At 51.9% G+C, this 25,292-nt stretch overlaps 1 protein-coding gene across 4 annotated transcripts; it reads right to left on the minus strand.

The window, feature by feature from the left end:
• Positions 1–771: 771 nt before the first annotated feature.
• On the minus strand, positions 772–25,200 carry wdr73 (WD repeat domain 73). Of its 4 annotated transcripts, XM_038818764.1 has the most exons (8): positions 25,086–25,191; positions 23,399–23,466; positions 22,525–22,613; positions 22,030–22,118; positions 21,001–21,068; positions 15,892–16,053; positions 13,271–13,633; positions 772–1,685 (listed from the first exon to the last, which is right to left on the minus strand). In XM_038818764.1, the coding sequence occupies exons 1-8, from the start codon at positions 25,136–25,138 to the stop codon at positions 1,453–1,455; spliced, it is 1,125 nt and encodes a 374-aa protein (XP_038674692.1). In that variant the 5' UTR covers positions 25,139–25,191; the 3' UTR covers positions 772–1,452. The 4 variants fall into 4 exon arrangements, with proteins under 4 accessions (XP_038674692.1, XP_038674693.1, XP_038674691.1 ...); XM_038818765.1 differs by lacking the exon at positions 23,399–23,466 and having other exon boundaries at positions 25,086–25,200; XM_038818763.1 differs by lacking the exon at positions 25,086–25,191 and having other exon boundaries at positions 13,271–13,627; positions 23,399–23,878.
• Between the last annotated feature and the right edge of the window lie 92 nt (positions 25,201–25,292).

Below are 25,292 nucleotides of genomic sequence, written 5' to 3' on the forward strand. Positions count from 1 at the left end.
TTTTGTTTTAATAAAGTTTGTTTATAAAATAACCAAACCCTCTTTCTTATATTATCACTCCTGGAACGAATCGATCTTTCCACTCCAGCTTAAAACTTAAAAACGTTGGGGTCCTTGATCAGTCTCGTGGCCACTGTTGAGAGCTGACCAGACATCCATAACAGGCAATGTTATGTTTGCTGCTCCCCATGCTGGTTCTTCCTAACCAACCCACATTTCTCCAGGTGGCTTCTAATTCTATCCTGAATAATTGTTTCTCGAAGCTAGTCTGCTACTAATGTTAAACTGACTGGTCTGTAATTACTGGGGCTAACCGTACAACTTTTTTAAACAAGGGGGTAACATTTTCAATTCTCCAGTCCTCTGGCACCGTTCCTCAGTCTAGAGAAGACCAAATATAATAATCTTTATTAGTGTCACAAGTAGGCTTACATTAAGACTGCAATGAAGTTACTGTGAAAATTCCCCTAGTCGCCACATTCCGGCGCCTGTTCGAGTACACAGAGGGAGCATTCAGAATGTCCAATTCACCTAACAGCACGTCTTTCGGGACGTGTGGGAGGAAACCGGAGCACCCGGAGGAAACCCACGCAGACACAGGGAGAACATGCAGCATCCGCACAGACAGTGACCCAGCGGGGAATCGAACCCGGGATGCTGGAGCTAACAGTGCTAACCACTGTGCTACCATGTCACTCACAGGTAAACAGTGATATGCATCATACCCAGTCTTTGGCTTTCAGTTCCAGAGACGATACATCTGCAAACACTATGAAACCAGTTTCTTTAATTATTTGGAGAAGGGCAGCCACTAACCACAGGAAGGATATTCAGCGTTTAAATGGTTTCTCAAAGATATGTCCCAAAAGGTCATTTGTATTTAAGACATGTCCAGACCATTCAGCTGCAATGGTGCAAAATAGTTTTTTTAATAAATAATTAATAACAATTTAAAACTTTTATAAAGATGCTTATTGGATTCTGACCCAGGCAATTCCAAGACTCAACAGTGTCAGCGTTTTTCCTTTCACGATTCCGGAGCAGACGCAAAATATGCAAAGGCACCGTCTGATAATAGAATTCAGACACGACCCCCTGTCTCAAGCTGGGATATCGAAGGACCATAACAGATCCCCAACCCTATTGAAGGGTCAGTCAGTCGCACAATGACAGGGCCGCACTATCGAGGCGCCAGTCAGTCAGTGACACAGTGACAGGGATGCACTATCGAGGGGGTCAGTGACACAATGACAGGGCAGCACTATCGAGGCGCCAGTCAGTGACACAGTGACAGGGTCACACCATCGAGCGGTCAGTCAGTGACACAGTGACAGGGCAGCACTATCGAGGGGTCAGTCAGTGACACAGTGACAGGGCCGCATTATCGAGGGGTCAGTCAGTCAGTGACACAGTGACAGGGATGCAGGGATTGAGCAGGAAGCCGAGAGATTATCAGGCTGTGTTATGATCCACCCAATGCCAGACGTGGAGGGAGCAGTCATCTGCGGTTGAGAGTAGGACTCGCCGCTTCCACGGGTGCCAGGCGTGTCTCGTGATCAGTGGGATCTTTTCCTCAGCCTCTGGAGCGATGACACTGTGACCTCGATGGACAAAGGTCGGCTCCGCCTGGCCGGCTCCTGCCAACCACGAGCTGGTGTCGTAAACGTGAACTGTCCCATTGAAACCTGCGACAGTCAGAAAAATAACAATCACCATGACTGAACGGAGACATCAAATGTTCATGAACAAAGAACAAGAACAAAGAAAAGTACAGCACAGGAACAGGCCCTTCAGCCCTCCAAGCCTGTGCCGACCATGCTGCCCGTCTAAACTAAAATCTTCTACACTTCCGGGGTCCGTATCCCTCTATTCCCATCCTATTCATGTATTTGTCAAGATGCCCCTTAAATGTCACTATCGTCCCAGCTTCCACCACCTCCTCCGGCAGCGAGTTCCAGGCACCCACTACCCTCTGTGTAAAAAAAAACTTACCTCGTACATCTACTCTAAACCTTGCCCCTTGCACCTTAAACCTATGCCCCCTGGTAATTAACACCTCTACCCTGGGGAAAAGCCTCTGACTATCCACTCTGTCTATGCCCCTCATAATTTTGTAGACCTCTATCAGGTCACCCCTCAACCTCCGTCATTCCAGTGAGAACAAACCGAGTTTATTCAACCTCTCCTCATAACTAATGCCCTCCATACCAGGCAACATGCTGTAAATCTCTTCTGCACCCTCTCTAAAGCCTCCACATCATTCTGGTAGTGTGGCAACCAGAATTGAACACTATAGAACAAAGAAAATTACAGCACAGGAACAGGCCCTTCGGTCCTCCCAGCCTGCGCCGATCCAGATCCTTTATCTAAACCTGTCTCCTATTTTCCAAGGTCTACTTCCCTCTGTTGCCGCCCGTTCATATACCTGTCTAGATGCCTCTTAAATGATGCTATCATGCCCACCTCTACCACCTCCGCTGGTAAAGCTCTTCTGCACCCTCTCTAAAGCCTCAGCATCCTTCTGGTAGTGCGGCGACCAGAATTGAACACTATACGTGGCCTAACTAAGGTTCTATACAGCTGCAACATGACTTGCCAATTCTCATACTCAATGCCCCAGCCAATGAAGGCAAGCATGCCGTATGCCTTCTTGACTACCTTCTCCACCTGTGTTGCCCCTTTCAGTGACCTGTGGACCTGTACACCTAGATCTCTCTGACTTTCAATACTCTCGAGGGTTCTACCATTCACTGTATATTCCTTACCTGCATTAGACCTTCCAAAATGCATTCCCTCACATTTGTCCGGATTAAACTCCATCTGCCATCTCTCCGCCCAGTCTCCAAACAATCTAAATCCTGCTGTATCCTCTGACAGTCCTCATCGCTATCCGCAATTCCACCAACCTTTGTGTCGTCTGCAACTTACTAATCAGACCAGTTACATTTTCCTCCAAATCATTTATATATACTACGAACAGCAAAAGGTCCCAGCACTGATCCCTGCGGTCACTGAAAGGGGCAACACAGGTGGAGAAGGTAGTCAAGAAGGCATACGGCATGCTTGCCTTCATTGGCCACTAGTCACAGCCCTCCAATTAGAAAAGCACCCTTCCATTACTACTCTCTGCCTTCTATGACCTAGCCAGTTCTGTATCCATCTTGCCAGCTCACCCCTGATCCCGTGTGACTTCACCTTTTGTACCAGTGTACCATGAGGGACCTTGTCAAAGGCCTTACTGAAGTCCATATAGACAACATCCACTGCCCTACCTGCATCAATCATCTTTGAGACCTCTTCGAAAAACTCTATCAAGTTAGTGAGACACGACCTCCCCTCCCATGCTGACTCTCACTAATACATCCATTTGCTTCCAAATGGGAGTAGATCTCGAAGAATTCTCTCCAGTAATTTCCCTACCACTGACGTAAGGCTCACCGGCCTGTAGTTCCCTGGATTCATCGGACGGGGTATTGAGTACAAGAGTAGGCAGGTCATGTTACAGTTGTATAGGACTTTGGTTAGGCCACATTTGGAATACTGCGTGCAGTTCTGGTCGCCACATTACCAGAAGGACGTGGATGCTTTGGAGAGGGTGTAGAGGAGGTTCACCAGGATGTTGCCTGGTATGGAGGGTTCTAGCTATGAAGAAAGGCTGGATTATCCTTGCTACCCTTCTTAAACAAAGGAACAACATTGGCTATTCTCCAGTCCACTGGGACATCACCTGAAGACAGTGAGGATCCAAAGATTTTTGTGAAGGCCTCAGCAAATTCTTCTCTAGCCTCCTTCAGTATTCTGGGGTAGATCCCATCAGGCCCTGGGGACTTATCTACAGTAATATTTTTCAAGACGCCCAACACCTCGTCTTTTTGGATCTCAATGTGACCCAGGCTATCTACACACAATTCTCCAGACTCAACATGAAATGAAAATGAAAAATGAAAATCGCTTATTGTCACGAGTAGGCTTCAATGAAGTTACTGTGAAAAGCCCCTAGTCGCCACATTCCGGGGAGGCTGGTACGGGAATTGAACCGTGCTGCTGGCCTGCTTGGTCTGCTTTAAAAGCCAGCGATTTAGCCTGGTGAGCTAAACCAGCCCCTGAACATCCACCAATTCCTTCCCTTTGGTGAATACTGATGCAAAGTATTCATTTAGTGCCTCGCCCATTTCCTCTGGCTCCACACATAGATTCCCTTGCCTATCCTTCAGTGGGCCAACCCTTTCCTGGCTACCCCGTGTAGAAAGCCTTGGGATTTTCCTTAACCCTATTTGCCAATGACTTTTCGTGACCCCTTCTAGCCCTCCTGACTCCTTGCTTAAGTTCCTTCCTACTTTCCTTATATTCCACACAGGCTTCGTCTGTTCCAAGCCTTCTAGCCCTGACAAATGCCTCCTTTTTCTTTTTGACGAGGCCTACAATATCTCTCGTTATCCAAGGTTCATGAAATTTGCCGTATTTATCCTTCTTCCTCACAGGAACATGCCGGTCCTGAATTCCTTTGAACTGACACTTGAAAGCCTCCCACATGTCAGCTGTTGATTTATCCTCAAACATCCGCCCCCAATCTAGGTTCTTCAGTTCCTGCCTAATATTGTTATAATTAGCCTTCCCTCAATTTAGCACATTCACCCTAGGGCCACTCTTATCCTTGTCCACCAGCACTTTAAAACTTACTGAATTGTGGTCACTGTTCCCAAAATGCTCCCCTACTGAAACTTCTCCCACCTGGCCGGGCTCATTCCCCAATACCAGGTCCAGTACAGCCCCTTCCCTAGTTGGACTGTCTACATATTGTTTTAAGAAGCCCTCCTAGATGCTCCTTACAAACTCTGCCCCGTCTAAGCCCCAGGCACTAAGTGAGTCCCAGTCAATATTGGGGAAGTTGAAGTCTCCCATCACAACAACTCTGTTGTTTTTACTCTTTTCCAAAATTTGTCTACCTATCTGCTCCTCTATCTCTCGCTGGCTGTTGGGTGGCCTGTAGTAAACCCCCAACATTGTGACTGCACCCTTCTTATTCCTGATTTCTACCCATATAGCCTCGCTGCCCTCTGAGGTATCCTCCCGTAGTACAGCTGTGATATTCTCCCTAACCAATAGCGCAACTCCTCCACCCCTTTTACATCCCCATCTATCCTGCCTGAAACATCTAAATCCTGGAACGTTTAGCTGCCAATCCTGTCCTTCCCTCAACCAGGTCTCTGTAATGGCAACAACGTCATAGTTCCAAGCACTAATCCAAGCTCTAAGTTCATCTGCCTTACCTGTTATACTTCTTGCATCAAAACATATGCACTTCAGGCCACCAGACCCACTGTGTTCAGCAACATCTGCCTGTCTGCTCTTCCTCAGAACCATACTGGCCCTATTCCCTAGTTCTCCCTCAATGCTTTCACCTTCTGACCTATTGCTCCGGTGCCCACCCCCCGCCATACTAGTTTAAACCCTCCCATGTGACACTGGCAAACCTCACGGCCAGGATATTTATGCCTCTCCAGGTTAGATGCAACCCGTCCTTCTTATACAGGTCACATCTGCCCCAGAAGAGCTTCCAGTGGTCCAGATAACTGAAACCCTCCTTCCTACACCAGCTGTTTAGCCACGTGTTTAGCTGCTCTATCTTCCTATTTCAAGCCTCACTGGCACGTGGCACAGGGAGTAATCCCGAGATTACAACCCTAGTGGTCCTGTCTTTTAACTTTCTTCCCAGCTCCCTGAACTCCAGCTGCAGGACCTCATGCCCCTTCCTGCCTATGTCGTCAGTACCAATATGTACAACGACCTCTGCCTGTTTGCCCTCCCCCTTCAGGATGCCCGCTACCCGTTCGGAGACATCCTGGACCCTGGCACCAGGAAGGCAACATACCATCCTGGACTCTCTTTGACGTCCACAGAAGCGCCTATCTGTGCCCCTGACTATAGAGGCCCCTATGACTATTGCTCTTCTGCACTTTGACCCTCCCTTCTGAACATAAGTTGCCACGGCTCTGGCTGCTGCTGTTTTCCTCTGATGGGCTACACATCCGCCCCCCTCCTCATTCCTCTAGCCACACACCCCCGTCTTTGTGAGGGTGCAGATCCCTCACTCCCATCCTCCAGCAATTCAAGTGCTAACCATGAAATGGGACAGTGAGAGTCATCGTATTATTACACATTCTCATCGCCTCATTTCTCCTCGGCCTCTCGGCGAAGGTAAGAATGATAAAAGCGAGACATTGTTCTGGAGTTCAGGGGTCATTGGTTGAGTTAGATTTGGGTACAGAAGCAGCGGGCTGTTGGGATTTGCACCATCCCAGATGCCTTTCTAATCAACATTTTACATTTCTCACGGTCACAATTCCCAACAGTAGAGAGTGAGGGGAGGAGGGGCAACAGTCCCACTGTCCAAGGTTGACTATGTTTTTCTTTGGGAATATCTGTGTTCCGCTCCGGGCACAGCATCGCAGGAAGGAGATGTTGCCCGTGGTACGATCTGCATGTTTTCACTGATCCCATTCACCACCGATTTGGCAAATTAAGAGTTTTGCTGAGGACGTGACTAGTAAGGCGGGTAGGGAGGAACCAGGAGATTGTATTTACTGATATATGTTGGATTTCCAAGTCTCTCGATAAGGTGTCACACAAGACGTTAATGAACAAGATGCGGTTTTTTAGAGTCGGGGATGATGTTAATAACATGGATAAAGGAGTGGTTAACATATAGAATCAGAGCGTGGGCAGTGGTGGCTCATTTTCACTCAGGCAGGGAGTAGCAGAGAGCTAGAGGGATCAGTACTGAGACCTCAGATATTTACAATCCACATTAATGACCTCAACGAAGAAACAGAGTAAAATCTCAAACTTTGGTGATCACGTCAAGCCAAGTAAATGGGGAGATATGGGACACAGAGGCTGCAAGGGCAGGTTAAGTGAGTGGGTGACAAGATGACATGTGGAGTATACGATAGAGAAGTGTGAAATTATTCATGTTGGTCTTAAGAATAAAATAAAAAGCAGAATATTTAAAGGTGGGAAACTTGTAAGTGTCGCTGTTCAGAGAGAGTTGTGTGTACTTGTACAAGGAACACAGAAATTTAACAGGTGCAGCAAGCTTAGCCAGAGGGTGGTGAATCTGTGGAACTCTTTGCCGCAGAAGGCCGTGGAGGTCAATTCACTTTAAGATAGATAGGTTCTTGATTAATAAGGGGATCAGAGGTTATGGGGAGAAGGCAGGAGAATGGGGATGAGAAAAATATCAGCCATGATTGAATGGCGGAGCAGACTCGATGGGCCGAGTGGCCTAATTCTGCTCCTATGTCTTATGGGATTGGAGAACAAGAATGACGAGGTTTTGCTCCAGTTGTCCAGGGTTTCGGTGAGACCACATCTGGAACACTGGCCGCAGTTTTGGTCTCCACATTGTGGAAATGTCTTGGAGTCGGGACAGCGAAGGTTCACGAGGTTGGCCCCTGGGGTGAGGGAGGTGTCCTATGAGGAGAGGCTGAGTAAATGGGGTTTAGATTCTCTGGGGTTTAGAAGAATGATGATGATCTGAATGGAACATTCCGGATTCTGAGGGGGTTTGACGGGGGAGGGGGGAATTGAGGGATTGTTCCCGCTGGCCGGGGAATCTAAAACACGGGGTCATAGTCTCAGGATTCGGGGCCGATCATTTAGGACCGAGATGGGGAGAGATTTCCTCACTCCGAGGGTTGTGAATCTTTGGAATTCTCTATCCCAGAGGGTTGTGAATTTTGGGAAATCTGTACCCTGGAGCGTTGTGGATGCTCCATCGTTCAGGCTGGGATGGGCTGTCAAGAGAATTAAGGGATATGGGAAGTGGACAGGAAAGGACAGTTGAAGCCAAGATCAGTATTGAATGGCGGAGCAGGCTTGATAGTCCCGCTCCTGCCCCTGTTTCTTGTGTTATTGTGAAGGGGGCTGCAGGGCAAATCCACCAGAATACCCTGTACTACAGAAAGGGTGGAATTATATGGACGGATGGGAAAGACTGCCTGGATTGCTCTGACTATTATTCAGATTGAGGGATGATCAAATTGAGATGTTTCAGATGATTAAGGATTTGATAGGATCAACAGCTATTTTCTCTGATTGGCAGAGTTCAGAGCAAGGGGGCAGAACCTTCACCTTCAAAGCATACAAAGTGGCAAAGATTGGTATGAGAATAGAGGACTGGGAAATCTTTAGGGGGCAACAGAAAGCTACTAAAAAAGCTATAAAGAAAAGTAAGATAGAGTATGAGAGTAAACTTGCTCAAAATATAAAAACAGACAGTAAAAGTTTTTACAAATATATAAAACAAAAAAGAGCGGCTAGGTAAATATTGGTCCTTTAGAGGATGAGAAGGGAGTTTTAATAATGGGAGATGAGGAAATGGCTGAGGAACTGAACAGGTTTTTTGGGTCTGTCTTCACAGTGGAAGACACAAATAACATGCCAGTGACTGATAGAAATGAGGCTATGACAGGTGAGGACCTTGAGAGGATTGTTATCACTAAGGAGGTAGTGATGGGCAAGCTAATGGGGCTAAAGGTAGACAAGTCTCCTGGCCCTGATGGAATGCATCCCAGAGTGCTAAAAGAGATGGCTAGGGAAATTGCAACTTACTAATCAGACCAGTTACATTTTCCTCCAAATCATTTATATAGGAAATTTATGGAATTTAGGAAGATGCACTAGTGATAATTTACCGAAATTCACTAGACTCTGGGGTGGTCCCAGTGGATTGGAAATTAGCAAACGTGACACCACTGTTTAAAAAAGGAGGTAGGCAGAAAGCGGGTAATTATAGGCCAGTGAGCTTAACTTCGGTAGTAGGGAAGATGCTGGAATCTATCATCAAGGAAGAAATAGCGAGGCATCTGGATAGAAATTGTCCCATTGGGCAGACGCAGCATGGGTTCATAAGGGGCAGGTCGTGCCTAACTAATTTAGTGGAATTTTGTGAGGACATTACCAGTGCAGTAGATAACGGGGAGCCAATGGATGTGGTATATCTGGATTTCCAGAAAGCCTTTGACAAGTTGCCACACAAAAGGTTGCTGCATAAGATAAAGATGCATGGTATTAAGGGTAAAGTGGTAGCATGGATAGAGGATTTGTTAATTAATAGAAAACAAAGAGTGGGGATTAATGGGTGTTTCTCTGGTTGGCAATCAGTAGCTAGTGGTGTCCCTCAGGGATCCGTATTGGGCCCACAATTGTTCACAATTTACATAGATGATTTGGAGTTGGGGACCAAGGGCAATGTGTCCATGTTTGCAGATGACACTAATATGAGTGGTAAAGTGAAAAGTGCAGAGGATACCGGAAGTCTGCAGAGGGATTTGGATAGGTTAAGTGAATGGGCTATGGTCTGGCAGATGGAATACAATGTTGACAAATGTGAGGTTATCCATTTTGGTAGGAATAACAGCAAACAGGATTATTATTTAAACAATAAAATATTAAAGCATGCTGCTGTGCAGAGAGACCTGGGTGTGCTAGTGCACGAGTCACAAGAAGTTGGTTTACAGGTGCAACAGGTGATTAAGGCGAATGGAATTTTGTCCTTCATTGCTAGAGGGATGGAGTTTAAGACTAGGGAGGTTATGCTGCAATTGTATACGGTGTTAGTGAGGCCACACCTGGAGTATTGTGTTCAGTTTTGGTCTCCTTACTTGAGAAAGGACGTACTGGCACTGGAGGGTGTGCAGAGGAGATTCACTAGGTTAATCCCAGAGTTGAAGGGGTTGGATTACGAGGAGAGGTTGAGTAGACTGGGACTGTACTCCAGGGAATTTAGAAGGATGAAGGGGGATCTTATAGAAACATTTAATATTATGAAGGGAATAGATAGGATAGATGCGGGCAGGTTGTTTCCACTGGCGGGTGAAAGCAGAACTAGGGGGCATAGCCTCAAAATAAGGGAAGTAGATTTAGGACTGAGTTTAGGAGGAACTTCTTCACCCAAAGGGTTGTGAATCTATGGAATTCCTTGCCCAGTGAAGCAGTTGAGGCTCCTTCATTAAATGTTTTTAAGGTAAAGATAGATAGTTTTTTGAAGAATAAAGGGATTAAGGGTTATGGTGTTCGGGCCAGAAAGTGGAGCTGAGTCCACAAAAGATCAGCCATGATCTCATTGAATGGCGGAGCAGGCTCGAGGGGCCAGATGGCCTACTCCTGCTCCTAGTTCTTATGTTCTTATGACACACACCCCCCCCCAGCCGCAATGACCCGCCCCCCCCCAGCCGGACTGACCCGCCCGCCCCCCTAAAGCCAGACTGACCCGCCCGCCCCCCTAAAGCCAGACTGACCCGCCAGCCCCCCTAAAGCCAGACTGACCCGCCAGCCCCCCTAAAGCCAGACTGACCCGCCCGCCCCCCTAAAGCCAGACTGACCAGCCCGCCCCCCTAAAGCCAGACTGACCAGCCCGCCCCCCTAAAGCCAGACTGACCCGCCCGCCCCCCTAAAGCCAGACTGACCCGCCCGCCCCCCTAAAGCCAGACTGACCCGCCCGCCCCCCTAAAGCCAGACTGACCCGCCCGCCCCCCAGCCAGACTGACCCGCCCCCTCCCCAGCCAGACTGACCCGCCCCCTCCAGCCAGACTGACCCGCCCCCTCCAGCCAGACTGACCCGCCCCCTCCAGCCAGACTGACCCGCCCCCTCCAGCCAGACTGACCCGCCCCCTCCAGCCAGACTGACCCGCCCCCTCCAGCCAGACTGACCCGCCCCCTCCAGCCAGACTGACCCGCCCCCTCCAGCCAGACTGACCCGCCCACCCCCCTAAAGCCAGACTGACCCGCCCACCCCCCTAAAGCCAGACTGACCCGCCCACCCCCCTAAAGCCAGACTGACCCGCCCACCCCCTCTAAAGCCAGACTGACCCGCCCACCCCCCTAAAGCCAGACTGACCCGCCCACCCCCCTAAAGCCAGACTGACCCACCCCCCTAAAGCCAGACTGACCCGCCCACCCCCCTAAAGCCAGACTGACCCGCCCACCCCCCTAAAGCCAGACTGACCCGCCCACCCCCCCTAAAGCCAGACTGACCCGCCCACCCCCCTAAGCCAGACTGACCCGCCCCCCCCCCCAGCCAGACTGACCCGCCCCCCCCAGCCAGACTGACCCGCCCCCTCCAGCCAGACTGACCCGCCCCCTCCAGCCAGACTGACCCGCCCCCTCCAGCCAGACTGACCCGCCCCTCCAGCCAGACTGACCCGCCCCTCCAGCCAGACTGACCCGCCCACCCCCCTAAAGCCAGACTGACCCGCCCACCCCCCTAAAGCCAGACTGACCCGCCCACCCCCCTAAAGCCAGACTGACCCGCCCACCCCCCTAAAGCCAGACTGACCCGCCCACCCCCCTAAAGCCAGACTGACCCACCCACCCCCCTAAAGCCAGACTGACCCCCCACCCCCCTAAAGCCAGACTGACCCGCCCACCCCCCTAAAGCCAGACTGACCCACCCCCCTAAAGCCAAACTGACCCGCCCACCCCCTCCAGCCAGACTGACCCTCCCCCTCCAGCCAGACTGACCCGCCCCCTCCAGCCAGACTGACCCGCCCCCTCCAGCCAGACTGACCCGCCCACCCCCCTAAAGCCAGACTGACCCGCCCACCCCCCTAAAGCCAGACTGACCCGCCCACCCCCCTAAAGCCAGACTGAACCCGCCCACCCCCCTAAAGCCAGACTGACCCGCCCACCCCCTAAAGCCAGACTGACCCGCCCACCCCCCCCAGCCAGACTGACCCGCCCACCCCCCTAAAGCCAGACTGACCCACCCACCCCCTAAAGCCAGACTGACCCACCCACCCCCTAAAGCAGACTGACCCGCCCCCTCACCAGACGACCCGCCCCTCCAGCCAGACTGACCCGCCCCCTCCAGCCAGACTGACCCGCCCCCTCCAGCCAGACTGACCCGCCCCCTCCAGCCAGACTGACCCGCCCCCTCCAGCCAGACTGACCCGCCCCCTCCAGCCAGACTGACCCGCCCCCTCAGCCAGACTGACCCGCCCCCTCCAGCCAGACTGACCCGCCCCCTCCAGCCAGACTGACCCGCCCCCTCCAGCCAGACTGACCCGCCCCCTCCAGCCAGACTGACCCGCCCCCTCCAGCCAGGACTGACCCGCGCCCTCCAGCCAGACTGACCCGCGCCCTCCAGCCAGACTGACCCGCCCCCTCCAGCCAGACTGACCCGCCCCCTCCAGCCAGACTGACCCGCCCCCACCAGCCAGACTGACCCACCCCCTCCAGCCAGACTGACCCACCCCCCCACCAGCCAGACTGACCCGCCCCCTCCAGCCAGACTGACCCGCCCCCTCCAGCCAGACTGACCCGCCCCCCTCCAGCCAGACTGACCCCCCCCCCCCCAGCCAGACTGACCCGCCCCCCTCCAGCCAGACTGACCCGCCCCCTCCAGCCAGACTGACCCGCCCCCTCCAGCCAGACTGCCCCGCCCCCTCCAGCCAGACTGCCCCGCCCCCTCCAGCCAGACTGACCCGCCCCCTCCAGCCAGACTGACCCGCCCCCTCCAGCCAGACTGACCCGCCCCCTCCAGCCAGACTGACCCGCCCCCTCCAGCCAGACTGACCCGCCCCCACCAGCCAGACTGACCCGCCCCCTCCAGCCAGACTGACCCGCCCCCTCCAGCCAGACTGACCCGCCCCCTCCAGCCAGACTGACCCGCCCCCTCCAGCCAGACTGACCCGCCCCCTCCAGCCAGACTGACCCGCCCCCCTCCAGCCAGACTGACCCGCCCCCTCCAGCCAGACTGACCCGCCCCCTCCAGCCAGACTGACCCGCCCCCTCCAGCCAGACTGACCCGCCCCCACCAGCCAGACTGACCCACCCCACCACCAGCCAGACTGACCCGTCCCCTCCAGCCAGACTGACCTGCCGCCCCAAGCCGGACTGACCCCCAGCCGGACTGATTCGCCCCCTCCAGCCAGACTGACCCGCCCCCTCCAGCCAGACTGACCCACCCCCTCCAGCCAGACTGACCCACCCCCTCCAGCCAGACTGACCCACCCCACCACCAGCCAGACTGACCTGTCCCCTCCAGCCAGACTGACCTGCCGCCCCAAGCCGGACTGACCCCCAGCCAGACTGACCCGCCCCTCCCCAAGCCGGACTGACCCCCAGCCGGACTGACCCGCCCCTCCCCAAGCCGGACTGACCCCCAGCCGGACTGACCCGCCCCTCCCCAAGCTGGACTGACCCCCAGCCGGACTGACCCGCCCCTTGCTGGTCCTATATATCCTCCCAACATCCAGAATCCACGTACCAGACACTGCGAGATGATCCTGAAGATAGGGTGCCCAGGTCAGGCTGAGGTAGTCACTGTTTGATACAGCAGTGGGAATCACCAGCTCTGCAAGGCCCAGGGTTCTGCTCAGGTCTCGATAATCACTCAGCAACACTCGCCCATCCGAACACAGCCTGGCCACCTTCGAGTGGCCAGGTGCCCACCCCATTGTCCAATGGCAGCCATCTTCCCTACTCACAGGTACATCAGAACATCCAATCAGGCTTGGGCGCTGCCGGCTATCAGCCAACCACAGGTGACCTTTCCGGGAGCAGACTGAAAAGGTGAAATGATCCAGAAACTCCAGGTCACTGATTGGCTCTGGTTCACAACCACCTGCCCCTGAGGAGACAATTAACAAACATCCCCATTAGATAGGATCCAACATCAGTGTTCATTCCATAATCTAACCCCAACCAGCAAGTCAGTCTTCAACTACTTCACTCCCACGGTATCGACTCGCAGTGGACACAAACCCTTCCCATTCTTTCCCACTGTACACAATCCCAATAGACACAAACCCCTTCCCATTCTTTCCCACTGTACACAATCCCAATAGACACAAACCCCTTCCCATTCATTCCCATTGTACACAATCCCAACAGACACAAACCCCTTCCCATTCTTTCCCACTGTACACCTTCCCAATGGATCAAACCCCTTCCCATTCACTCCCACTGTACACAATCCCAATAGACCCAAACCCCTTCCCATTCATTCCCATTGTACACAATCCCAATGGACCCAAACCCCTTCCCATTCATTCCCATTGTACACAATCCCAATAGACACAAACCCTTCCCATTCATTCCCATTGTACACAATCCCAATGGACTCAAACCCTTCCCGTTCACTCCCATTGTACACAATCCCAATGGACCCAAACCCTTCCCGTTCACTCCCATTGTACACAATCCCAATGGACCCAAACCCTTCCCGTTCACTCCCATTGTACACAATCCCAACGGATCAAACCCCTTCCCATTCACTCCCATTGTACACAATCCCAATGGACACAAACCCTTCCCATTCACTCCCATTATACACAATCCCAATAGACACAAACCCCTTCCCATTCATTCCCATTGTACACAATCCCAATGCACCCAAACCCTTCCCGTTCACTCCCATTGTACACAATCCCAATAGACCCAAACCCCTTCCCATTCATTCCCATTGTACACAATCCCAATAGACAACAACCCCTTCCCTTTCATTCCCATTGTACACAATCCCAATGGACCCAAACCCCTTCCCATTCATTCCCTTTGTACACAATCCCAATGGACCCAAACCCTTCCCGTTCACTCCCATTGTACACAATCCCAATGGACCCAAACCCCTTCCCATTCACTCTCATTGTACACAATCCTAATGGACCCAAACCCTTCCCGTTCACTCCCATTGTACACAATCCCAATGGATCAAACCCCTTCCCATTCATTCCCATTGTACACAATCCCAATGGATCAAACCCATTCCCATTCACTCCCATTGTACACAATTCCAATGACACAAACCCTTCCCATTCACTCCCATTGTACACAATCCCAATGGACCCAAACCCTTCCCGTTCACTCCCATTGTACACAATCCTAATGGACCCAAACCCTTCCCGTTCACTCCCATTGTACACAATTCCAATGACACAAACCCTTCCCGTTCACTCCCATTGTACACAATTCCAATGGACACAAACCCCTTCCCATTCACTCCCACTGTACACAATTCCAATGGATCAAACCCCTTCGCATTCACTCCCATTGTACACAATCCCAATGGATCAAACCCCTTCGCATTCACTCCCATTGTACACAATCCCAATGGATCAAACCCCTTCGCATTCACTCCCATTGTACACAATCCCAATGACACAAACCCTTCCCATTCATTCCCATTATACACAATTCCAATGGATCAAACCCCTTCCCGTTCACTCCCATTGTGCACAATCCGAATGGACACAAACCCCTTCGCATTCACTCCCATTGTACACAATCCCAATGGATCAAACCCCTTCCCATTCACTCCCATTTTACACAATCCGAATGGAGTAAAACACATTTCCCATTTACTCCCACTGTACACACACACATTCAATGCCCAAACACGCTCTCCATTCACTTGTTGGCCAACTACTTTTTAAACCCAACAATACTCAGCCTTATTTTATCTTTCCATTGCTCTCCCTCACAATCCTGTTTGGTGTAAGAATCATCTCCTATTTTCAATGCCTGAGCGTTGCAGGGAGCTGCCCCCAGTATTTACTCCAAATCTTCCCCCAGGATACACAAGTCTCCAAACCCGGGGCTCCATTACTGCCCCAACTTCATTCCACATTCAGCCCGGGTTGAAACCCAGTATTCTCCGAGGAAGAATGTCTCCACTCGCACCCCTGGAGGTCAGGGAATCCTAACCATCACCATCTTCCATCAGGGAGCTGTCCTCCAGGTGTGACCCTCAATCAGATGTTCAGACAGACAGAGACAGAGAGAGACAGAGACAGAGACAGAGACAGAGACAGAGACAGAGACAGAGAGAGAGAGAGAGAGAGAGAGAGGAGAGAGAGAGAGAGGAGAGAGAGAGAGAGAGAGACCCACCTGTGGTAAACAGCACTTTCTGTGATGCAATTTCCTGGATTGTGAGGTTGCTGACCTTTGAACCATGAAGTACCCGAGGGGTCGGAGAGCAGTTGACGGAGATTTTGGACCACTGGTCTCCTGCAGTCTGATGCTGGACCGTGTTTTCCAAAATTATGGCATCTGTCACAGAAAGCAGAGGGTTAAGGATGAAATCATCATTACACAGGTGATTGGGTCATAGCATCTGCAGCATCCAGTAACTCAGCAACATTCTCCAGGCATTCATCCAATTGCCCTTCAAAAGGGAAATCCTGTTTTCACACACCTTTCCGACACTGCATCCCACTGTATTCAAAATAAAACTCTGCTCATCTCCTCTCAATCCTTTTGTTAGTTGCTCCCAAGGAGAACAATCCCACCTTGAGGTGACCAGGCATGTAGATGAGGGTAGTGCAGTTGATGTAGTTTACATGGGTTTCAGCAAAGCCTTTGTCAAGGTCCCATATGGGAGACTTGTAAAGAAGGCAAATGCACGTGGGATACAGGGGAACCTGATAAGGTGGATTCAAAGCTGGCTGCAGGAGACAGAGGGTGATGGCAGACGGCTGCTTTAGTGACTGAAAGCCAGTGTCCAGTGACGTACCACAGGGATCTGTGCTGGGTCCCCTATTATTCGTCATTTATATAAATGACTTAGATGATTAGGTGGGGGGTAGGATCAGTAAGGTTGCGGATGACAGAAAGATTGGCCGGGTGGTTAACAGTGAGGTTGAGAGTCTTGGGTTACAGGAAGATAATAGACGGGATGGTCAAATGGGCAGAAACGTGGCAGACGGAATTTAACCCAGAAAAGTGTGAGGTGATACACTTTGGAAGGAGTAATTTAACAAGCAAGTATACTAGGGCAGCAGGGTAGCACATTGGTTAGCACAGTTGCTTCACAGTCCAGGGTCCCAGGTTCGATTTCTGGCTTGGGTCACTGTCTGTGCGGAGTCTGCACGTTCTCCCGTGTGTGCGTGGGTTTCCTCTGGGTGTTCCGGTTTCCTCCCACAGTCCAAAGATGTGCAGGTTAGGCGGATTGACCATAATAAATTGCCCTTTGTATCCAAAAGAGATTAGGTGGGATTACAGGGATAGGGTGGGGGTGTGGGGATAGGGTGGAGGTGTGGGGATAGGGTGAAGGTGTGGGGATAGGGTGGAGGTGTGGGGATAGGGTGAAGGTGTGGGGATAGGGTGAAGGTGTGGGGATAGGGTGAAGGTGTGGGGATAGGGTGAAGGTGTGGGGATAGGGTGAAGGTGTGGGGATAGGGTGAAGGTGTGGGGATAGGGTGAAGGTGTGGGGATAGGGTGAAGGTGTGGGGATAGGGTGGAGGTGTGGGGATAGGGTGAAGGTGTGGGGATAGGGTGAAGGTGTGGGGATAGGGTGAAGGTGTGGGGATAGGGTGAAGGTGTGGGGATAGGGTGAAGGTGTGGGGATAGGGTGAAGGTGTGGGGATAGGGTGAAGGTGTGGGGATAGGGTGAAGGTGTGGGGATAGGGTGAAGGTGTGGGGATAGGGTGAAGGTGTGGGGATAGGGTGAAGGTGTGGGGATAGGGTGAAGGTGTGGGGATAGGGTGAAGGTGTGGGGATAGGGTGAAGGTGTGGGGATAGGGTGAAGGTGTGGGGATAGGGTGAAGGTGTGGGGATAGGGTGAAGGTGTGGGGATAGGGTGAAGGTGTGGGGATAGGGTGAAGGTGTGGGGATAGGGTGGAGGGGTGGGGATAGGGTGAAGGTGTGGGGATAGGGTGAAGGTGTGGGGATAGGGTGAAGGTGTGGGGATAGGGTGAAGGTGTGGGGATAGGGTGAAGGTGTGGGGATAGGGTGAAGGTGTGGGGATAGGGTGAAGGTGTGGGGATAGGGTGAAGGTGTGGGGATAGGGTGAAGGTGTGGGGATAGGGTGAAGGTGTGGGGATAGGGTGAAGGTGTGGGGGTAGGGCAGATGTACGGGCTTAGGTAGGGTGCTCTTTCCAAGGGTCGGTGCAGACTCGATGCAAATTCTATGATTCTATGGAAGGTCTGACATTGGGAAGTTCCGAAGAACAAAGGGTCCTTGAGTGTTTGTCTACAGATCTCTGAAGGTAGAAGGGCAGGTTAATAGGGTGGTGAAAAAGGCACATGGGACACTTGCTTTTATCAATCAGGGCATAGATTACAAAAGCAGGGAGGTCATGTTGGAGTTGTATAGAACTTTGGTGAGGCCACAGCTGGGGTACTGTGTGCAATTCAGCCTCCGTCCGTCAGGGGCTGGTTTAGCACACCGGGCTAAATCGCTGGCTTTGACAGCAGACCAAGGCAGGCCAGCAGCACGGTTCGATTCCCGTAACAGCCTCCCCGAACAGGCGCCGGAATGTGGCGACTAGGGGCTTTTCACAGTAACTTCACTTGAAGCCGACTCGTGACAATAAGCGATTTTCATTTTCATTTCATTTCAATTCTGGTCGCCACATTATAGGAAGGATGTGATTGTACTGGAGGGGGTGCAGAGAAGATTCACCAGGATGTTGCCTGGGATGGAACATTTAAGTTATGAAGAGAGGTTGGATAGACTTGGGTTGTTTTCGCTGGAGCAGAGAAGACGGAGGGGCGACCTGATCGAGGTGGACAGGATTTTGAGGGGCATGGACAGGGTGGATAGGGAGCAGCTGTTAGTGGAGGGGGCACAAGTTCAAGGTCAGAGGCAGGAGGTTTAGGGGGGAATTTGAAGAAAACCCTTTTTACCCAGAGGGTGGTGATGGTCTGGAACGCACGGCCTGTAGAGGTGGGCTGCCTCACATCCTTTAAAAGGCACCCGAATGAGTACTTGGCACGTCGTAACATTCATGGCCAAGGGCCGAGTCTGGTAAACGGCATTAGGTGGGCAGGTCAGGTATTTTACAAATCTATCGGTGCAGACTCGATGGGCCGAAGGGCGGTTTCTGCAGTGTATTTTCTGTGATTCTCCAGTCTCTCCGTGTAACTCAAATCCCTGATCCCTGGAACCGTTCCAATAAATCCCTCTGCAGACTAGACTAATTATTCCAGCTGGGACTCACACCACGCACTCAAACCAGGCTGGAGATCAGGCTGAACGAAAGCAATTTGATTAGGGCCAAATAAAGCAATGGGAGAACAATCAGATCTGATCGGATTAGAAGACAGAATTAAACACAGAATTGCAAAGTGATGCATTTTGAATAGAAGACCGAAGAGGTAATATAAACTAAAGAGTACGATTTTAAAGAGGGCAGGAACAAAGAGATCTGCCGGACGGAGGACATGCACATATTTGAAGGTGGCAGGACCAGTTAAGAAGGCAGACGGAATCCTTGGCTTTATAAATAGAAATAGAAATAGTACAAAAGAAAGGATGTTGTGCTAAACATTTCTAAATCACTGGTTAGAGCCCAGCTGGAGAACATTCCCGGGCCCCACACTCCAAGAACGATGCCAAGAACTTTGTGGAGAGGATTTACCGGAATGGGAGCAGGGATAAGATGAGGGATATCAGTTAATGCGGAGAGACTGGGAGAAGCTGGGATTGTTCTCTATGGAGCAGGAAAGGTTAAGGGGGTGATTTATTCGAGACGTCAAAGTCATGAAGGGTTTTTTAGGGCTAGTAACCAGAGGGACACAAACTTCAAGGTGATTGGGTAAAACACTCATCTTTCGTCTGGTTCTTTGACACAGAGTTGTTGTGATCTGGAAGGTGCTAACTGAAAGGCCAGTGGAAGCAGATTCAATAACTTCAAAAGGCAACTGGATAAATAAAGGCATGTAGGGCTATGGGAAAAGAGCAGGGCAGTGAGAGGAATTGGATAGATCTTTCAAACTACTTGCACTGGCACGATTACTGAATGGCCTCTTTCTGTGCAGTTATTCTGGAAATTATACTGACAACAGCTCCTCAGCCACAGAGGTTCTCTGGTGGTGACAGAATTAATGGCAGGTGGCTCCCAGTGAGTGGGAAGAACAGAGGCTCCACCATCATGTTCCCCACAGTAACAATAATAATAATAGCTTATTGTCACGAGTAGGCTTCAATGAAGTTACTGTGAAACGCCCCTAGTCGCCACATTCCGGCGCCTGTTCAGGGAGGCTGGTACGGGAATTGAACCCGCGCTGCTGGCCTTGTTCGGCATTACAAGCCAGCTGTTTAGCCCACTGTGCTAAACCAGCCCCGGTAAACAAGCTGGACATGGGAAAAGATGTTGCAAAATCTGTTCACGAGTAGTGGAGGTGGTTCAATAGCAGCTTTCAAAATGAAATGAGATGAGATGAATATTTGCGCAAAAATAAAGATATAGCTACAGGGGCAGATGGGAGTGGGATTAATTGGACAACTCTTTCAAAGGACTAGCAGACACTGAATGGCCTCTTCCTGTGCTGCAACATTTACCATTCTCCTGAAGTGCAGCCCAGGTGTTGGGATGAACATCTGACTGAGAGAGCTCATCCCCACTCTCCGGTATTTCACAGCAGCGTTTTTAACAGCACCTCACAAACCCACGACCACTACCATCTAGAAGGACAAGAGCAGCAGATACCTGGGAACCCCACCACCTGGAGGTTCCCCTCCAGGTCACTCACCACCCTGACTGGGAAATATATCGGCCGCTCCTTCACTGTCGCCGGGGCAACAGCCTGGAACTCCCTCCCTAACAGCACAGTGGGTGTACCTACACCTCAGGGACTGCAGCGGGTCAAGGTAGCAGCTCACTTCTGAAGGGTGATGAAGGATGGGCAATAAACACTAGGGTAGCCGGCGACGCCCACATTCCGGGAACAATTTAAGACCAAGAATGATAGATTTTTGTTAGGTGAAGGTATCAGAATGTGGAGCTACGGTAGGTAAATCGAGTTAAGATACAAATCAGATGGAACTGAACTGAACAGACTCGAGGGTCTGAACAATCTGTCACTGGCTGGATAAGGGGTTAGTGCTGGGAATGCAGCAGGGCGAGGGATTGGAATTCTCGGCCTTGCTGGAGCAGTGCTAAGGGGAGGGGCTGCAAGCTGTGCTCAGCATCTCCTGGTGACAGCCCCTCACCCCCGAATGCCCCTCTGCTCATCACAGCAGGACCAAGAACACAACGCAATCAACTTGCTTACCGCTCTCATCTGTTGCCAAGCGCCAGACCTGTAGTGAGGTATCAGGGGGTCCACTGCTCACCAATAGGCTGTAGGGAAAGAATCAGAGCTACTGAACACAACATCAAATTTCCAACAAAGAAGCAGGCTGTTGGCCCCACTGCTCCCTGCTGGCATTTCTGCTTTATACCAACCTCCTCCTAGCCCCTCTCCATCTCAGCCTATCACTATATCCTTCTGTTCATTTCTTCCTCATGTGTTAATCTAACTTCCCCCCTTTGTATCCACTATTCACCACCATATCTCTCGCTGTGGTAACAGTCGCTCCACCCTCTGAGTGAAGACGTTTCCCCCGAATTCCCAATTTGATTATCAGTGACTGTTTTATATTTATGGTCCCTGGTTCTGGCCTCCCCCATAAAGTGGAATCTGCTCACTGTGTTTAGTTTTAAAGACCTCCATTTGCTCACAGCTCACCCCTCAACTTTCCCCCTTTTCAAAAATGGAACTGCTCCACTCTGAGAGATACAACCCATCAATTTTGGCGTAACCTTTGTACTTCTGGGCCGTCTCAGATTTCTCTCCACCCTCATCCTCAGGGGCAGTACTGAGGGAGCAGCACGCTGGGTGTGGGGTGAGATTTGGGGGGGGGGGGGGGGGGGGGGGGGGCGTGCTGTGAAACTGGAGGCCCTTTAAAGTGGAGGTGGATAAATATTTGCTAGCTCAAGGAATAGTGGCCTATGGGGAAATGGCACAGAGAAGGTGCGGAGGCCGTGATCGTGTTGAATATCTGGGGAGGCTTAAGGGCCTAGCGGCCCATTCCTGCTTCTAATTCTTGTGATCTTGTGCTTAGCCCATTCACATCAGGGGTTAGGTCGCCCAGTGGAAAATGCAGACAACTGTCCTTCCCTCACCCACCCACCCTGCCTGGGTCTATTGTGGCTAATTGATTCATGTCTCTATTCTCATTGTAACACAAATACTTTTCTCGGGGCGACTCCCAGGTGTCCCGGCAGACAATGTACCCAGAAACACAGACTTGTACTCTACCTGGTTCCTGCCACGTGTTTCAATTCATAAATGGGCCTCTCTGAGAAGCTGCCGTGTTTCACGGTGAAGTCCCTCTCAGGGCAAAGTCCCTACAGGTAAAAACATAGAGGTTAAAGGTGTTTGGAGGCTCCCTGGCCTCACCCCCAGCCGGATACCCCAGCCAAGGGGTAACAGAAGCCCTGGTTTAAAATTAGGATCGGCCTTTTTAGGACTGCAATGAGGAGATTCTTTTCTCTCCGAGGACTGTGCAACTTTGGAACTCTGTCTCAGGTGACGAGATCATTGAACCGTTTTAAGGCGGAGATGATGGATTCTCGTTAAGCAAGTGAATCAAAGATTATCAGGGGTAGATGGGAATGTGGAATTTGAAACAAACAGATCTTATTAAATGATAGAGCGAGCTTCAGCTCCTCATTCATTTGGCCATCAGCCAAGTGGAGGGCGGTGTCAGACCTGTTCAGGCAGATGAACGAGGATTGGCCGTCAGCCGCTCACCTGGTTTCCTTTAGCATATAGTTTCTGGGGGAGCGAGAGCTCCAGAATTTCATTCTTCTTCCCCATGGTGCATCCGGCGACGCAGATGCCTAGCAGACAGGGAAGGGTACAGTCAGGATATAGATCAACTCTGACATTACGCCAGCCAGTCTGCACAAGAACATTAACTCCTCAGAGCCCCTCACTAATGAACTGGGGGCACATGAACACTGAACTAATAATAATCTTTGTTAATGTCACAAGTAGGCTTACATTAACACTGCAATGAAGTTACTTTGAGAATCCACTAGTCGCCACATTCCGGCACCTGTTGGGGTACACAGAGGGAGAATTCAGAATGCCCAATTCACCTAACAGCACGTCTTTCGGGACTTCTGGGTGGAAACCGGAGCACCCGGAGGAAACCCACGCAGACACGGTGAGAACGTGCAGACGCCGCACAGAAGTGACCCAAGCCAGGAATCGAACCTGGGACCCTGGCGCTGTGAAGCAACAGTGCTAACCACTGTGCTACCCTGCCACCCAGAGACAGTAGATCAGGAGGGGTGACCAAACAGCTGGGTCATTAAACATAGAGACTGGTGGCCATTCAGCCCCTCGAGCCTGTTCTGGTAGCTAATTCGATTATCTTTTCGTTATCATCTAAACATTGATTCTCTAACACCTAATATCTAACAAAAATTCTGAGTCTCAGTCTCAACTGACCCACAGCATTAAACTCAGTCTAGTCTATACAGCTGGTCTTCATTTTAACCGTTAGCCCCAGTATCATCCTGATGAATCTGCACTGCTTCTCCCCTCCAAGGCAAAGATCACATTATTTTGGAAAAGGACATGCCGTGCAAGAAACCGAGAAAGACACAGAATAACATACTTCTGTCCTGAATCCATTCTATAACACGTGTTGATTCCTGAAGCTCAAACACATGAAGGTCTTTGTACCTGAAACAGACAGCTAAAATAGAGTGATCCACAGCCATCGTAATGGAAACACCAAGATCTATCTCAGCCACAACTTGCATTTGGCAAATGGGAGCAAAACATTATAAACTTAAAATTTAACACTGAATTGCACAAGGACAGGTGACCAAATGAGGCAGGGAGAATCTTAAAGAATCATTTCTCCAGCATCATTCACAACCTCATCCCATAATCCTGGTTTAACACCTAGAACATCCGGGACAAATATTCTGTCTAATCCGCCACCTTCACTTCTGAGCCTCAGCCGAAATTCAACACGGAGAAAGAGGGAACAAGAACAAAGAAAATTACAGCACAGGAACAGGCCCTTCAGCCCTCCCAGCCTGCACCGATCCAGATCCTTTATCTAAACCCGTCTCCTATTTTCCAAGGATCTACTTCCCTCTGACCCCGCCCGTTCATATATCTGTCCAGATGCATCTTAAATGATGCTTTCGTACCCGCCTCTACCACCTCCGCTGGCAAAGCGTTCCAGGCACCCACCACCCTCGGTGTAAAAAAACTTTCCACGCACATTTCCCTTAAACTTTCCCCCTCTCACCTTGAAATCATGACCCCTTGTAATTGACACCCCCACTCTTGGAAAAAGCTTGTTGCTATCCACCCTGTCCACACCCCAATTTTGTAGGCCTCAATCAGGTCCCCCCTCAACCTCCGTCTTTCCAACAAAAACAATCCTAACCTACTCAATCTTTCTTTATAGCTAGCACCCTCCATACGAGCAAACATCCTGGTGAACATCCTCTGCACCCCCTCTAAAGCATCCCCAACACCACTGTCAGTGGCAGAGGGAGGCTACTCTTCCAGTTTCCCACCCTGCCCTCCACCCACCCCACATTCCTCAGCCATGGGGGCGGGCGGCCGGGCACCCGGGGGGGGGGGGGGGGGGGGGGGGGGAGAAGAGAGACCCGGGGTGCGGGGGGAAGAGATCCGGGGTGCGGGGGGAAGAGATCCGGGGCGCGGAGGGTGGGGGAGACCCGGGGCGCGGAGGAGGGGGGGGGGGGGGAGAGACCCGGGGCGCGGAGGAGGGGGGGGGGGAGAGACCCGGGGTGCGGAGGGGGGGGGAGAGAGAGACCCGGGGTGCGGAAGGGGGGGGGGGAGAGAGACCCGGGGTGCGGAAGGGGGGGGGGGGGGGGGGAAGAGGAGAGACCCGGTGTGCAGAAGGGGGGGGGGGGGAGAGAGACCCGGGGTGCGGAGGGGGGTGAGAGACCCGGGGTGCGGAGGGGGGTGAGAGACCCGGGGTGCGGGGGGGGGGGAGAGACCCGGGGTGCGGAGGGGGGGGGAGGGGGAGACCCGGGGTGCGGAGGGGGGGGGGGGGAGACCCGGGGTGCGGAGGGGGGGGGGGGAAGAGACCCGGGGTGCGGAGGGGGGGGGGGGGAAGAGACCCGGGGTGCGGAGGGGGGGGGGGGGGGAGAGACCCGGGATGCGGAGGGGGGGGGGGGGAGAGACCCGGGATGCGGAGGGGGGGGGGGAGAGACCCGGGATGCGGAGGGGGGGGGGAGAGAGCCGGGGTGCGGAGGGGGGGGGTGGGAGAGGAGACCCCGGGGGGGGGACGCGCCCTCCCCGCCTCCCAGCCGTACAGCCTGAGGGACTCCACCATCCAGCAATCCCACTCGCTCTCATCCTCCGCCATCTTCGCGCGTTACCACGGCGACGGCCCCGCTTCCGGCGCCCTCCCATCGTCACTTCCGCTCTCTCGCCCCCCTCTGCCTGGAGACAAGATGGCGCCTCAGCGACCGCCTAACCTTACAATTACAAAGAAAAGAAAACCTGTATTTGTGTTCCCC

Source organism: Scyliorhinus canicula, chromosome 14 (genome assembly GCF_902713615.1).
Source record: "Scyliorhinus canicula chromosome 14, sScyCan1.1, whole genome shotgun sequence".
Lineage (NCBI taxonomy): Eukaryota > Metazoa > Chordata > Chondrichthyes > Carcharhiniformes > Scyliorhinidae > Scyliorhinus > Scyliorhinus canicula.

Coding starts and splice junctions, on each gene's coding strand:
- wdr73 (XM_038818762.1), bottom strand. CDS start 23,546: ATGCAAGTTGTGGCTGAGATAGATCTTGGTGTTTCCATTACGATGGCT. Junction 13,634..15,891: donor GAAAGTGCTGTTTACCACAG/GTGGGTCTCTCT, acceptor TTGTCTCCTCAG/GGGCAGGTGGTTGTGAACCA. Junction 1,686..13,270: donor GGATCATCTCGCAGTGTCTG/GTACGTGGATTC, acceptor TGACTGTCGCAG/GTTTCAATGGGACAGTTCAC.